The sequence below is a fragment of the Mytilus galloprovincialis genome, chromosome 9 (assembly GCF_965363235.1).
Source record: "Mytilus galloprovincialis chromosome 9, xbMytGall1.hap1.1, whole genome shotgun sequence".
NCBI classification, from domain to species: Eukaryota; Metazoa; Mollusca; class Bivalvia; order Mytilida; family Mytilidae; genus Mytilus; species Mytilus galloprovincialis.
Window position 1 is genome coordinate 2,307,325 of NC_134846.1, and position 15,180 is coordinate 2,322,504.

Sequence of the window (15,180 nt, forward strand, 5' to 3'; positions counted from 1 at the left end):
TTTTTTTCCATTCTTATTTATAGGAAAAAGTGAAACATAAAGCACGAGAAATTAGTGAATATCAAGTGTTCTATAACGATTAACGGAGATACTCAAATATGATTAAGAGAGAAACACAGTTTACCGGTTTACAGTAACAATAAAAGAAGATGATTAACGACAAAAGATATGATTAAAGGAGCATGTTTCATGTAAAGCAAAATGTCAAAGGAGAAATATGTTTAAACAATAATAGTGTTGATCGTAATTCGCGACAATTTATAACAAATCTTTCTACAATTGTCCGTTTATAAATTTTAAAATCATAATGAAACTTAGATTTCAACTCCCTCAGGCAAAGTTAACTTAAGATGGATTTGGGTTTTTTAGGGTATTTTTAGCTACATTTGTAGCTCTTCAAATATTTCGGTACTTATACATCCTCGGATTTTAAATATTTTGCTGTTAGCGTTCCTAATGAAGGTAAATCCAGAAAAGCGCTTCGGACGCATGGAATTAATAAACATTTTGTTTTCAATATTGTTTACGAAATTGTGTGCAGACAACTCTGTTAAAATTGTACCTAAGTTAGAGTTTTGATATGATAAATTAGGGTTTAGCTTAACAAAAATCTTTGGCCGGTTCATACCCAGACTCACAATCATCTTCCCATCTTGACCATTCTCTTTATTAAATATTTTAGCAATCTTGGTTATAAACTATAGTAACCGCAGATCAGTGGTGTAGACGACTATACACGATTAGTATTTTTTTTACGCAAAACTCATTCATATCCAAAAGCTTTCCGAATGTTTATTAGTTTCGGTTTGTGGACACTTAATATAAAAACAATGATATGAATATGAGAAACTGTACAGTTAGAAATGGAAAGTAGTAGTACAGGTTAGAAAAAACTTACGGGTTCATTTTTCCTACCGTATAGGCGTTATACAAATGCAATTTATAACGTCAAAATTTAAAACAAGAATTGCCATTCATATACATTCTACTTGATCAGAGATCGTAGGTTTTACAAAGTTTTCGCAACATACTTTTAGGGTTCCACTTTCCAAATTTTCCTTATAACAAAAAGACTTCTACAGAGACATCTGGTCATTTGTTTGTTTTCCTAGGATATCCATCAATCTTAAAAGTCGCTTTTATTATCATCTGAATGAGTATCATACAATCAGTACAGTACGTATTTCCAAGTGTTAAAAAAAAAATGATAATATTTATTCTAGAAAAAAATCCTCTTAAACGGTCGATAAATATATATATGATTGTAAAAAAAAAGAGTAAATGAAACGTATATCCTTATTTAGAACAGACTACACAGTAAACTTGAACGTTATCCTTGTACGGAGGACAAGGCAGTGATCCGCATTTAATCGCTGTGACATACAGCAAGTGACCAGTGTCGCTTCCGGCACCGTTTACATACGTAGGATGAGCATCTATACAGATGTATGGAGATGGAGTGAGACTGTATGCGGTTGCAGCAAGTATGCCATTGTATCCTTCTTTCCATCCCGTATAACATGATTTCCTACCAGGGATCATTACTGATGATGACGTGCTACTGCTCCTACATAAAGCACAGGGTACATTCTTGTTTGCAGAATCGGTGGCAAACTGATTTCCAGCAAATTTTGTACCGAAGATATAGCTATTCCCTGATCCAGCTTTATCACTAAGTTCAGGATTGTTTGGGAGGCAGAGCATGTTTGAAGCACCGCCTCTATAATCGGAACTCCAGAGATATTTTTCACCGGCAGCATAACCTGTGAAATACCAATTGCCTATATCACTTTATACATGAAAAATAATCATATCCTTTAAAATATATAGTGAAACTTACATGACATTGTGTACTTTTTAGTGGACTTTTTTAAAGTGTCCTGTAATGTTTTGCTATAAAAAGATTAAAAATAAACAGCGAATATTGTTTCATTGCAGCTTTTAGTAAGTGTTTGTTCTTCTACTAATCTGTTTATGCCTTTTACTAGTTTTCTTACATTTCTTGAAGAACTTGTAATAAAGCATGTAAAATATTGGAATTAACAAGGTTAGAAAGTTTAAAAGAACGTGTTTTCGATGGTCCTTCTAGGTTGGCTGACAGTTATGACTTTTCAATAACTTGAGTATCATTCACAAATCTCTAGTTAATTGTACCAATAGGGTCCATATCAAAAAAGGAAGGTTGGAATTGAGTATGGGGGTTAACCGTTTAGGAATAAGGGACCCAAAAATAAAACTTTTCTGATATTTAGTATACATTTCTAATTTCAAGATCAATTTCAATATTATTTAATTCAAAGTCTTATAGTCTTGGGGGTCTTTGATATGCTGAATCTAACCGTGTATTTAGATTTACGATTTTCGGCCTCATTTTTAAACTGGTCCCCATTGATGTCAACAGGCTATTGAGAATGGAATTGGGGAATGTGCCAAAGAGACATCAACCCGAACATAGAGCAGACAACAGCAGAAGGTCACCAACAGGTCTTCAATGCAACGAGAAATTCTCGCACCCGGAGGCGTCCTTTAGCTGGCCCCTAAACAAATATATACTGGTTCAGTGATAATGAACACCATACTAAACTCCAAATTGTACACAAGAAACTAAAAGTTAAAATGATACAAGACTAACAAAGGCCAGAGGCTCTTGACTTGGGATCGGACAGGCGCAAAAATGCGGCGGGGTTTAACATGTTTGTGAGATCTGAACCCATAAATTAATTCTTGGCGAAGGTGAACATGGCCAACAGTCATACAGTGGAATTAGCAACAAACTTACAGAGTATATAAACAGCAGGTTATGTTTTCATTGAATTAAGATAAAAACTCTATTAAATTGACTCGTTTTAAGACTTAAATAAAATATGACCAACATATAACAAAACGAGTATCAAAACAAATATCAGAGAACAATGAGGTCTTTCAATCATTGAATTTTACATTCATTGATTCGGTTTACACAAAATTACTAATAGTGTTAAATCATAATAGGTTTATGTACACTGATTTCAAAATTATATGGTTTTTATGTACTTTTTCAATGAAAAAGGAAGATAATTTGTTATTTCTGTTTAAGAACATGTCATTCCGGTCTCACATTAATTCCAAATTTTATATATGGTTTTGATATACTATTAACGGTTTACAAAATGTCACGTCCGGTTTGAAATGATAGGTTTAAGCGAGATAATTAAACATATTTTGTTTCTAGGTATTTTTTCTTGAAGGATAGGCAAAGATACCGCTACTTCTGGATGACACAAAGTCCCTTCCTGTTGACATATTTCAAGGTATGAATTCTTCAAACCTAATGCCAAAACAAATGTTTGTATTTATCATGAACCTTTATGAAATTATAGCAAATGTCAAAATATGGAATGTTAAATTCTCATTGACCATGATCTCAATTTAATCCCCATGAAGGGAGGATCTCAAATTAATATAACATGGGTTTTAACTATGTATCATTATGAATTACAAAATGTAACTTCATATGACTTATTTCAAACTTTCAAGAAGAGAAAAATCCTATTAAGGTGGTATGGTCTAAGGTCCGGATTATCAATCCAATTAGCAACATTTGATGCAGACATGAATATGCATTTAAAAGAACTAATTCATAAGATTATGACTTTAAAATAGTAATATTTTTACAAGTAGACGTGTCACGGTACTTTTCTATCCAAAATTCATGTATTTAGTTTTGATATTATATTTGTTTTTCTCATCGGATTTTGTCTAATGCTTCTGTGTATGTTACATTTTATTGTTGTGTTTCTGTTGTGTAGTTGTTCTCTTCTTATATCTAATGCGTTTCCCTCAGTTTTATTTGTTAACCCAGATTTGTTTTTATCTATCGATTTATGAGTTTCGAACAGCGGTATACTACTGTTGCCTTTATAGCTTTTTTTTGCTTGATTTTTAATGTTTTAAAATTGGCATTTTAAGGGGATGTAACTCTAAAATAGTGCATTTTCTGAAGGAATGTACATAGAATTTTGCTATTTTGTATTTTAGCAGGAAAAAATGCATGGTGACCCTATCTTTACTTTTTATTAGTGTTGTCAAATCGTACACTTGTGCCTAACCTGTTACTTGGATAATCGTTCGACCGATTAACCGGTTAACCGGTAGTTTAAGTTGATAGAACTCTACACACATATATATATATATATATAAGTTGTGGTATGGGTGTCAATGTGACAACCGTCCATACAAGTCATAAATTTACGTTTATGATACGATGAATCGATGTTTGTCCTTTGATATTATAAGGCTTGTTTGTGAGGATTCCTGGCGAAGTTTGACTTTTCATAATAAAATACACCGAATCAACTATGGCGTTTGTACTACATGTTACTTTAGATTGAATAATTAAAAAAAACGTTAAATTGAATATGTCTGAAACCGATAATTCTTTTATTTTTTCTTGTTGTCTCCGAAAATAAATGTTGAGTGTTCTAATTTGAAATGATTAAGCACTCGTACTATCAATTATAATACATTGATTACATTCACACTGGTTTGTATTTCAAAAGTATAACACAGCTTTTCACGGCAGAGGTTGCATATTCAGATGTAGCTACTAGGTCTACACAATATTAGACCAAATATGAAATAATGAAGTAAATTGTAAAATTTAATCGTATTACTGATTTAAAGTTACTGTTAAAAAAAACATGTATACAATTGTGTTTTCTTAATATCTTGCCCCCAGCTGATAGATAAGTTCTTATTAATAATGTTTTTTGATTAACAATAGCAATCAATATACTGGACAAGTAATCTGTCAAATTAATTACCACGACGACAATTTTTAAATAAAACATAACTATTTAATGATTTCAATACAAATTTATCCAACGGGACAGTCAAACTCATAAATCTAAAAAAAAACTGACAACGCCATGGCTAAAAATGAAAAAAGACAAACCGAAAAACAATAGTACACATGACACAACATAGAAAACTAAAGAATAAACAACACGAACCCCACCAAAAACTCAGGTGATCTCAGGTGCTCCGGATCCGGAAGGGTAAGCAGATCCTGCTCCACATGTGGCACCCGTCGTGTTGCTTATGTGATTACAAATCCGGTAAATAGTCTAATTCGGTAGGTCACATTCATGAAAGGGAAGAGGATTGTAGTTACGACGTAAGAAACATATCCGATATCATTTGTGAAACGGTTATTCCATAACGGTCAACCAACTCGTGATGGCGTCCGTAAAATTTACGAAGGGATGATTTCAACTTAACCATTTGGAACTCTTGGTTTAATAGCTTCCTTGTGAGCAGTAACCCTCTTTCAAGAAAATCATGATAGGAAATGCAAGCACGGGAATATCGTATCAATTGGGAGATATATAAGATGATATTAAAATCGAAAAAATGTCCGGTTAACCGGTAAGCATTTTTGGTATTCGGTATTCGATCGTTCAACCGATTAACCGTTGACAACACTACTTTTTATATTCACAAAGCATTTACTTAAAGCTATGTTTTCGTATTTTTTTTCACAGTTCTATCATTTAGTTTAGCTTCTTATCACATAATGATGCTTTATCCTGTATAATCCATACAAAATGTGTCAATTTCTCACAACCTGTCGCTTGAGAAAATACGCGGTGACCTATCATTTTTATTATATTTTTGAACATATATCAATATATACTATGTTTTGGGTGAGTATGAACAAACACAAGGTCATGTTTTTATCTGACTGTTTATGACGTTTTTACACTAAATCCATTGGATGTTGGATGTGGACGAATTGATAATTTAGTTTTAGATGCATGATTTTTTTTTATTAGTTATAAGTGGCTTTGAACTAGCTGTCAGATAACTGCGAGTACTCTCAGATATGTTCCTAGTTCCTTTTTGTTGTCGGGATTACAAGAACCCGGCCACATCTACTTGCATTTTTGTGCATCTGATGAGTTCAGCCTTTTTCAACTGGTCTTTATAGTTCGTTCTTATGCTGTACAGTTTTACCACTGTCCCAGGTTAGGGGAGGGTTGGGATCCCGTTAACATGTTTAACCCCGCCGCAATATTAATGTATGTGCCTGTAGTCAAGAGCCTGTAATTCAGAGGTTGTCGTTTGTTTATGTGTAAGTTACATATTTGTTTTTTGTTAAAAAAAAATTATATAAATAAGGCCGTCAGTTTTCTCGTTTGAATTGCTTTACATTGTCACATCGGGGCCTTTTATAGCTGACCATGCGATATGGACTTTGCCTGTAATTCAGTGGTTGTCGTTTGTTTATATGTTACATATTTGTTTTCCGTTCATTTTTTTACATAAATAAGGCCGTTAGTTTTCTCGTTTGAATTGTTTTACATTGTCTTATCAAGGCCTTTTATAGCTGACTATGCGGTATGGGCTTTGCTCATTGTTGAAGGCCGTACGGTGACCTATAGTTGTTAATGTCTGTGTCATTTTGGTCTTTTGTGGATAGTTGTCTCATTGGCAATCATACCACATCTTCTTTTTTTATATTTGATCAATATATTTGATGGCAGTATCGATCAGATTTTATATATTTCTCAAATACTTTTGATCGGAAGCATTGTCGATAAAGAAAATTGGTAATTGTCTATGAGATTTATAGAACAACACATATATCAAGTGTTCTGGAGATAAAATAACGATATAACCAATTTTATTTGCTAATTGAAAATTAAGCGGAATAAAATAATTTAAGACAGCAGAGAAGATAATTCTGTTTTAATTGGTTTATTTTATTACTAACCGACTTAAATAAAAGAGTGAGCTATTAATACTCTGAATGTATGATGTCTCTAGTCTGGTCAAAGGTTCAGAGTGTCCTACTTAGTTAAACTATAAATTGTAGAAATTAGATAACATGTTTCCACGTGCAGAGAAATTTCACTTATGACCAATGCATGATTGGATTTCATCTTTCTTATTGGTCAATGATCTTGCGGGTCAGCCCGAGTTCACGTGTAAGTGCATTATGGTCACTTCCTTTTATCATCAGCATTTGATGTGTTAACTTGTGATTCTTATCAAACAATTTGTTCAAAATTATCTTTATTTCACACAATTTCGCCGTATCTTGTTTTGGGTCAGTATTGCCTGCTAAAACGTTTAGGATCTTTATTTCATACGATTGTGTCTTTATTGCCGTCATCCTGCCGGTGCTGACTTTACACATTGTTCAGACTGTCAATGCGATCATTCGATAGGCTACCTTTAAATTGTGTTTTAATTTTATGGCCTGTTTGTATACATGCTTTGTTCGTAAATCATGATATGGTTTTTAATGTTGCCTATCTAATTCATATTAATTATTCAAATTATATATATAAAAAGACTTGATGGTTTATTCCATTGTTGTACTAAATGCTATGGTCTTTAGAGGTAAATCCATCACAAACTAAAGTTTTATATTTAACTTAACTGGTTATTTTTACTACATTGGTTTTTTTTCTTTTCTTTTGGCATGTTTGGTTTAATGTTTAACGTATGTGTCAAAAGCTATAAATATTTTCTCGGTTAAACTTACTTCTTTTAACTTTCATCGCAATTAAGGTACAGTTTAATTATATGAAACAATATTATATTTTTCATTTTACAACTTTATTTACTTCCATACAATATAAACCTTTTAAATGTATTACGAAAATTATTTCTATAGTCTCTATCAATTCGGATCACAACAAATATAACTGTCCCAAGTTAGGAGTCTGTAGTTCAGTTGTTTCGTTGGTATATGTGTTACATTTTGTTTTTCGTTAATTTTTTATATGAATAAGGCCGTTAGTTTTCTCGTTTAAATTGTTTTACATGGTCAGCTTGGGGCCTTTTAAAGCTGACTATGCGATATGGTCTTTGTTCATTGTTGAAGGCCGTGCGGTGACCTATAGTTTCTGTGTCATTTTGGTTTCATGTGGTGAACTGTCTCATTGGCAATCATACCACATCTTCTTTTTTTTTTATATTTATACAATTTCGATTGAAAAATGTTAAGTGTAGTATGAGAATCATTTGCTCATGATTCCATACAGAAATAGTCAAATACAAAACTTCGTTTTAGAAAGGATCCAGGGCTTCGTAAAATGTACTTTAGTTTTGTTTGAACTTTTTAGATTAAAGATACAGTTTCGATTAATTAATGTACTAGTTGTGTGTACTAAATTATATAGAGGATTCTATTCTTAAATGTCTGGATGTACGAAGAAATATGAATTCTGGAACATACTTAACGACGATTCCATTGTAATTTTATTGCTGTGATCCTGACCGGAATAAAATTTACACCTTTAATCATTTTTTACCAGTAAGAGAAAATTGAAAAGTAATATCTTGGTACATGTTATTATGAAGTTTTAATATTTCTGCTAAATGTGGAAACGTTTTACATAATATAATGATATGTGTTTGGTGAACATATCATATATATCTAGTCATATATAAATTGTATTCACGTCGCCAGAGTCCTCGGGTGGGGGATCCACTTTTTCAGCCTTAGAGTGGATTTCGGATCCACTCTTTCAACCTAAGAGTGGATTGGTGGCAGATTTTTCTCCCCACCTTTGCTATTCTTTGTCATTTATTCAATTGATATGATATTAGTTGATGTAATTTCGTATTAATTATGTATTATTATTTCATATTAAATATGAACTTTTATGTCAAATGTTTTATTTGCAAAATGTATTTTTTGCATTTTATGATTTTGAATAAATGACCTTTTTTCGTCAGTTTAGTTTTTATATCATATAGCAAATCAAGCTCAGACTCTGGCATGTGTATACATAGTATGTTTCTGGTATCTAGCTGTCTGTCTTAAAATGGTTATATACGACTTTTAAAAAAACGAGACGCCGTACGTAACTTTAAGAATGAAAATAGAACAGCTGTTCGTAACGGATCTTATGGCCGTGCGTAACTAACTTTTAATTTTATCGATTTGTCAAATGTATATCACTAACTTCTCTCAATTTAACAATTTTCTGGTCATATTATTGCATTGTTTACAAAATACATAAAATCTTGGAATACAGATAAAAACAACATATTATGTACGTAAGTTTTTAGTCATTGATATAATGTAATTCCGTGACAAAATATATTTTATTATTTTTGGGTGATTTCCCGGTATTAAGGCCACCCACTGTCTAGCCCCTACCCCATGTTTTTGACACTTCATTTGAAAAAATGCATCTTAACAAACTCTGATGAGTAGATTTAATCTTCTATGATATTTTCCCCCAAATCCTTTTGAAGAAATAATTACGTTTTTTTTAATGCACTATTTCAACTGATTGCATGCTGATAAATTATCTTGTTGATTTGTTATTTGCGGACTTCATATGCATGTAAAAAAATATGAGTAAGTATCTTTGTGGATATATTCTTGGACAAAAAGGCAAACTTGCATTGTATGTTCAGTTTTTTTTTTCAATGTAACGTTTCTTTTGTCCAGTGTTTAGTATGTTTTGCTTGTTTCGTGTCGGTGTTTTATAGAATAAAAAACAACAAATGAAGAATGATCTATAAATTATTTCTTAATGAGAAGAAATAAAAAGCGAATGAATGAATTGTGATTCCGTATTTTTAGAATTTTATCTTTTTTAAATTTTATCCAAATCTTAACTACATATCTAAAAAAAAGTTTACACGACATATACAGCGTCCAATGAATATTACGAATACTTTCCATTTTTATATACATTTCTATATATATATACGTCTATTAGAATGGTGGTGTTGTCTTATATATCTATGAAGTGCCATCCGTACTATCTGTTTGATATCTATATATTGTTCTGTTTTTACTTAGTAAAATGTCTTTTTGTTATCTGTCATATAGCATAACAATACAACATTCGATGCGTACATTTTGTTGATGTAGTAAAATGACAACTTGCAAAATTGTATGTTCCAAAATACAAGTGATAAAGCCATAAACATTATGATGTACGCATTGTGCTAAACTTGTTTTCTTTAAACGTTCCGTACAGCCGTTCTATATAAATACCTCACGTACGAACAGCTACCTTCAAAGTTACGTACGGCTTCTCGATTTTTTAAAAGTCGTATTAAACCATTTTATCGTTATTTTATCTCCAGAACACTTGATATTCGTGTTGTTTTATATATCACACAGACAATAACTAATTTTCTCTGTCGACAATGCTTTCGATCAAAAGTATTTGGGATATATAAAATCTTACCGATACTGCCATATGCCATATTCGGCGGTCCGTAACGGAATTTACGGACGGCCGCTTTCCTCCAGTGATATAGTCTTATATAATTCAAAAGAAAAATTCCTATAGGATATATTCAAGCACCAAAAAAAAAAAGAGTGAATGATTCCGGAAAACAATTGGATTCTTTTTATTTCATTGACAAAACATCTGTACAAAATTTAAACTTACAGTTTTGTACATATATAGACTTGGTTTAAGAGAAACTTCATCAAATTTAGGTGTAAGAGCTTATCGGGTAATACTTCCTCTAGAACGAAATATTGATTTTCAATCTATGATGTATCTTATTAGATTATATTCGGATAACATAAATATTGATCCTCTTTTAAAAGAACCCTTTATTTTCTCTCAAAACTTAGACTCTGTTGAAATTTATTCCTGGTTCTCATATGTAAAACATGTATTAGAAGAAACAGGTATGGATTTGGACACTTTGAAGAAATAATTTGTACTCTTATAGTCTTATTTATCTTTGGTGAGGACTATAATATTCATGACAAAAGATAACTAAAACTAGAAGAGTACAAATAAAAATGAAAAGCTAGTTAATTATAGAATATCAGATATAAAGGATAACAGCAAACTCACTATTTATAAACATGTAAAAATAAATAATACAGAAGAAAAGTATTTAACTTACTAAAAATTTAATTTACAAAACTGATAACAAAATTAAGAATAAGTAACCACAATTTAAGAATAGAAAAGGGAAGATACAAAATGTATCCTACAAACCAAATGAAGAAAGATTATGCAAAAACTGCAAACAATTTGAAGATAATCCATTTCTCTTTGTATTGTTATAGTATCAACAATAATAGAAAAGTTTATTTTGATTTTTTGATAAATGAGACTGTGCACTTTACAAATTCAAATGGCATAGATACAGTTAATATATACTCAACCCAAGATCACACATTTAGGTAAATAAGCTAGGGTCCTTTTTTAAAACAGTCTATTGAACTGAGGACAGGAGACTCTTGAAATATTTACTTCTATTATGTATATTAATCATCTTGTTGTTATTGTTTATTTTTAATTTTGTTATGTTTTGTCACATACTATAAATATGAAGTTTTATGGCAGTAAAGAATTGATTCGAATTGATTTGAATTGAATTATGATTTGTGATGAAAAGCGAAATCAATAAAAGTTTTAAATTTAGATCATCACCTTCACCTCAAATTTCTTTATTTACTGAAAACAAAATACAGTACATGCGAAATAGTGTTGGTGAAAAAGAGGGACGAAAGATACCAAACTCATAAATCTAAAATAAACTGACAACACCATGGCTAAAAATTAAAAAGACAAACAGACAAACAAAAGAACACATGACACAACATAGAAAACTAAAGAATAAACAACACGAACCCCACCAAAAACTAGGGGTGATCTCATGTGCTCCGGAAGGGTAAGCAGATCCTGCTCCACGTGTGGCACCCATCGTGTTGCTTATGTGATAACAAATCCAGTAAATAGTCTAATTCGGTAGGTCACATTATGAAAATGACATGAGTGTGCTTGTATATTAAGATAGACGTTTGTATGTTCATTTTAATATCGATACAAAGCGGAGTATTATATGTAAGACAGCAGTTGAAGGTTAATAGCACATATTTTATATTTCATATTTCATATTTTGATAAAAAGTAAGAGGATGCGTAGAGCCTAACGAATAGTCGTTAAGAAGTTGATGAACAAAGGCGACAAACAAAGAATCAACAAAACCTGTCTTATAGAAATTACGTAGACAATTAAATCCTCCTCCTCCTCCTCCTCCTTCATCATCAACGTCATCTTATCTTAGTACCATATTTGTGCTTATGTTACTTGTGTTTTTGATTAAGATTGTTCTTGGAGGGGTATTTAAATCAATAGATCACATGTTCAGGCCATTTGTACTTGAAGGAACAAAATACTTTCACTATGCACTGCATTTTTATATCTTCGTTCCTAGATTTGATCAAAACTTTGTCAACATCCAATATATTTAATTCTGCCTTTCGTACCTTGTACTTTAGTTGCTGAACAAATATCATACCTGAATAGACAACTTCTGTATTAACTCCAGAACAGTCACTTCTTCCCCATCGAATGTAGGTGGAACTCTTCCCTAGAAAAGAAATTTTGAAATTAAAATTAATGTAACGGTATTAGTTAACGTAATAAAGTGACATTTTCTAAACACAATATTAATATGATATGATACGAATAATAAGTATGCTTATTTGATACCATTTTTACCTTGAAAATAAGAGACATTATAAAAAAAAACTGTTTTAACTTTAAAATACAAAACATTATAAAAAAAATCGTATCAAAATAGAGTTAACTGTGTGTTTCCTTCAAAACGTATGGATTGAGTGTAAAACAATGGTAAAACAGTTGTTTACTGGTTTTAGTTTGAGTTTGTCATGGATCTTGAAAATGCAAATGTTTCATGTGGTTTGAATAAACATTATAATAAAAAAAAAATGAGTGAAATCTTATCCTTTGAGATCTTGCTTGAAAAAGTAAGAACGTGTTCACACCTAACGCAAAGTACAGTAAACATGTTTACAATTAGTTTAATGTTATGTACACTGGTGTTCACATCTATACACATCTATAACCTGTACATAAGAGTTGTTCACACTTGTAAAAGAGGGACGACAGATACCATGCAGAGGGACAGTCAAACTCATCGATTGAAAATAAACTGAGAACGCCATGGCTAAAAATTAATAGACAAACAAACAAATAATAATACAGCAGACACAACATACATGTATCTATATAGAAAACTATAGACTAAGCAACACGAACCCAAATACTGTTTGCTGTTAACACTAAAACGTAACTTTATCTACGTATCATGTTGCAGATACAAGTTTCACACCAAAACATGAATAAGAATCACAAAATAACGTCAGGGTAATGAATATGTCACATTAAATATTTTAAACCTCAAGGTTGGTTCGAGTATGGTAAAAAATCGGGAAATCTCTATATAACGATTTACAAGATGTGAACATGTGTAAAACACTGATAATAGTTATCCGTAATACAAGGTTATGTGGGGCAAATGCAGCAATAAAACCAGGTGCTATACAATTGTTAGGTATTAATTAAACTTAATGAAAAGTACAAGATGTATTAAGATATGAATTACAGATACCGTCGAAAAAAGTGTAAACGGTAGACATATCTGTAATTCTTACTAACTATTAACAAATACATTTTATAATTTGTGAAGCATTATTCTATTTATTAAACTTGCAGTTAACACTTCTAAATTATCATCGATATGATCATAGTTATCAATTAACTCTTTGCAGAACTTTGAATTTTTGAAATAATAAGACTTTTTCTACCTCAGGAATAATAGATTTTTACTGGGTAGATGATATCCTCGGGGAATGCATCTCCACCAACAGTGGCATCGACCCAGTGGTTGCAAATAAACTCATCATAGATACCAGGATTACATTTTGTAATTTCGCCGTTTCCTCATCATAGATACCAGGATTACATTTTGTAATTTCGCCGTTTCCTCATCATAGATACCAGGATTACATTTTGTAATTTCGACGTTTCGTCCCCAAGGGTATCACCAGCCCAGTAGTCAACATTTTGGTGTTGACATGCATATCAATAATGTGGTCACTTTTATTTGAATTTTCGAAAAAAAACTTAGCATTTCTTATTCCAGTAATAGATTACCTTAGCAATATTTAGCAAACCTTTTTTGGAATTTTGGGTCCTCAATGCTCTTCAACTTTGTACTTGTTTGGCTTTATTAGTATTTTAATATGAGCGTCACTGATGAGTCTTATGTAGACAAAACGCGCGTCTGGCGTAATAAATTATAATCCTGGTACCTTTGATAACTATTATTAAATATTCAATTCACTTTAAGTATCATGCATGCACTTTTATTCGTGACTTTTAAAGGCTTGAAAAATCTCGACAGGTTCGTGCCGTTCTTCTCATATGGTCCGTCTTGGAAACGTTTACATTTCTGTTGGTCAATACAAAATTTCAAACAACACTTCCGTGTATTATGTGGTTTGTTTCAGTGTAATGTCCATGCTAAATATTTGAAGATGGGGGTATATTTCGATTGGTTGCTAGTGCACTGATATTTAACCTTACAACTCTTGAATTTTTTTCAGATAAAATATAATCTGAAAGTGTGGAATTGGGTGATCTTCTGAATCAATTATGAATTATAATTGACACAAAAAATTAATAGAATGTTTTATGAAGAAAATTTACCTTTCCAATAAATATATTTTTCTTACCGTTTTCTTGGTCTACCTTGACAACCATTTTGTTAATGTAGTCAGTCAGCTGATCGGTCAAATTCCTTTCAAAATTAATAATTTGAGATTTCATGATCCCTTCTATAGCTTTCATTTTCGCATCAAGTGTTTCAATAACAAACTGCTTAGATCTCATCGTCTGCTCTATATTTTTCATTTTTGCTTCGATTGCATCACTTACAAACTGCTTAACACGTTCGTCTGCTTTCGACATGTCCAATGTGGCCATTAATGGTGCATTTTGATTATCCAGTAACCGAACCTCTACACCCCCTTCAGAGTTTGGTGTGGTCGTTGATGCCAGCACAACCAATGTGAATCCATAAATTAAAATTCGGAACATTATTATTTCCTCTTGATTTAGTTGCATGTAGCACTGGTGATTGAATCAATAGGAGTGACCACTTCGTATTTATACATTTCACTCAAATTAATGTGTTTGTTAAGATGCCAAGTATTTTGTTTTTCTTCTGTCAAAACCAATGTGTTTCAAGCTTGGTTTAAACCTTCTTGTTTCAATTAAAGCCAGCTGTTTTTTGTTTTTGTTTTTTTGGATAGGATTTTCACTTTCGCATAAATGGCTTGTTTGTAATACATGAATAATTATGCCGAATCATATTAAAAAAATA

At 31.7% G+C, this 15,180-nt stretch overlaps 1 protein-coding gene across 1 annotated transcript; it reads right to left on the reverse strand.

Annotated features, from left to right (window-relative positions):
* Positions 1-1,195: 1,195 nt before the first annotated feature.
* LOC143044236 (uncharacterized) lies at positions 1,196-14,948 on the reverse strand. Its single transcript, XM_076216165.1, has 3 exons — positions 14,531-14,948; positions 12,289-12,360; positions 1,196-1,763 (listed from the first exon to the last, which is right to left on the reverse strand). Exons 1-3 carry the CDS (start codon positions 14,919-14,921, stop codon positions 1,297-1,299), a joined length of 930 nt encoding a protein of 309 aa, XP_076072280.1. The 5' UTR covers positions 14,922-14,948; the 3' UTR covers positions 1,196-1,296.
* Between the last annotated feature and the right edge of the window lie 232 nt (positions 14,949-15,180).

Bases quoted from the DNA above. Each gene is read 5' to 3' on its own strand.
- LOC143044236 (XM_076216165.1), bottom strand. From the start codon at position 14,921: ATGCAACTAAATCAAGAGGAAATAATAATGTTCCGAATTTTAATTTAT. The intron at 12,361-14,530 runs GTAAGAAAAATA...TTTCTTTTCTAG, and splicing joins CAAGGTAGACCAAGAAAACG to GGAAGAGTTCCACCTACATT. The intron at 1,764-12,288 runs GTATGATATTTG...GGTATTTCACAG, and splicing joins TACAGAAGTTGTCTATTCAG to GTTATGCTGCCGGTGAAAAA.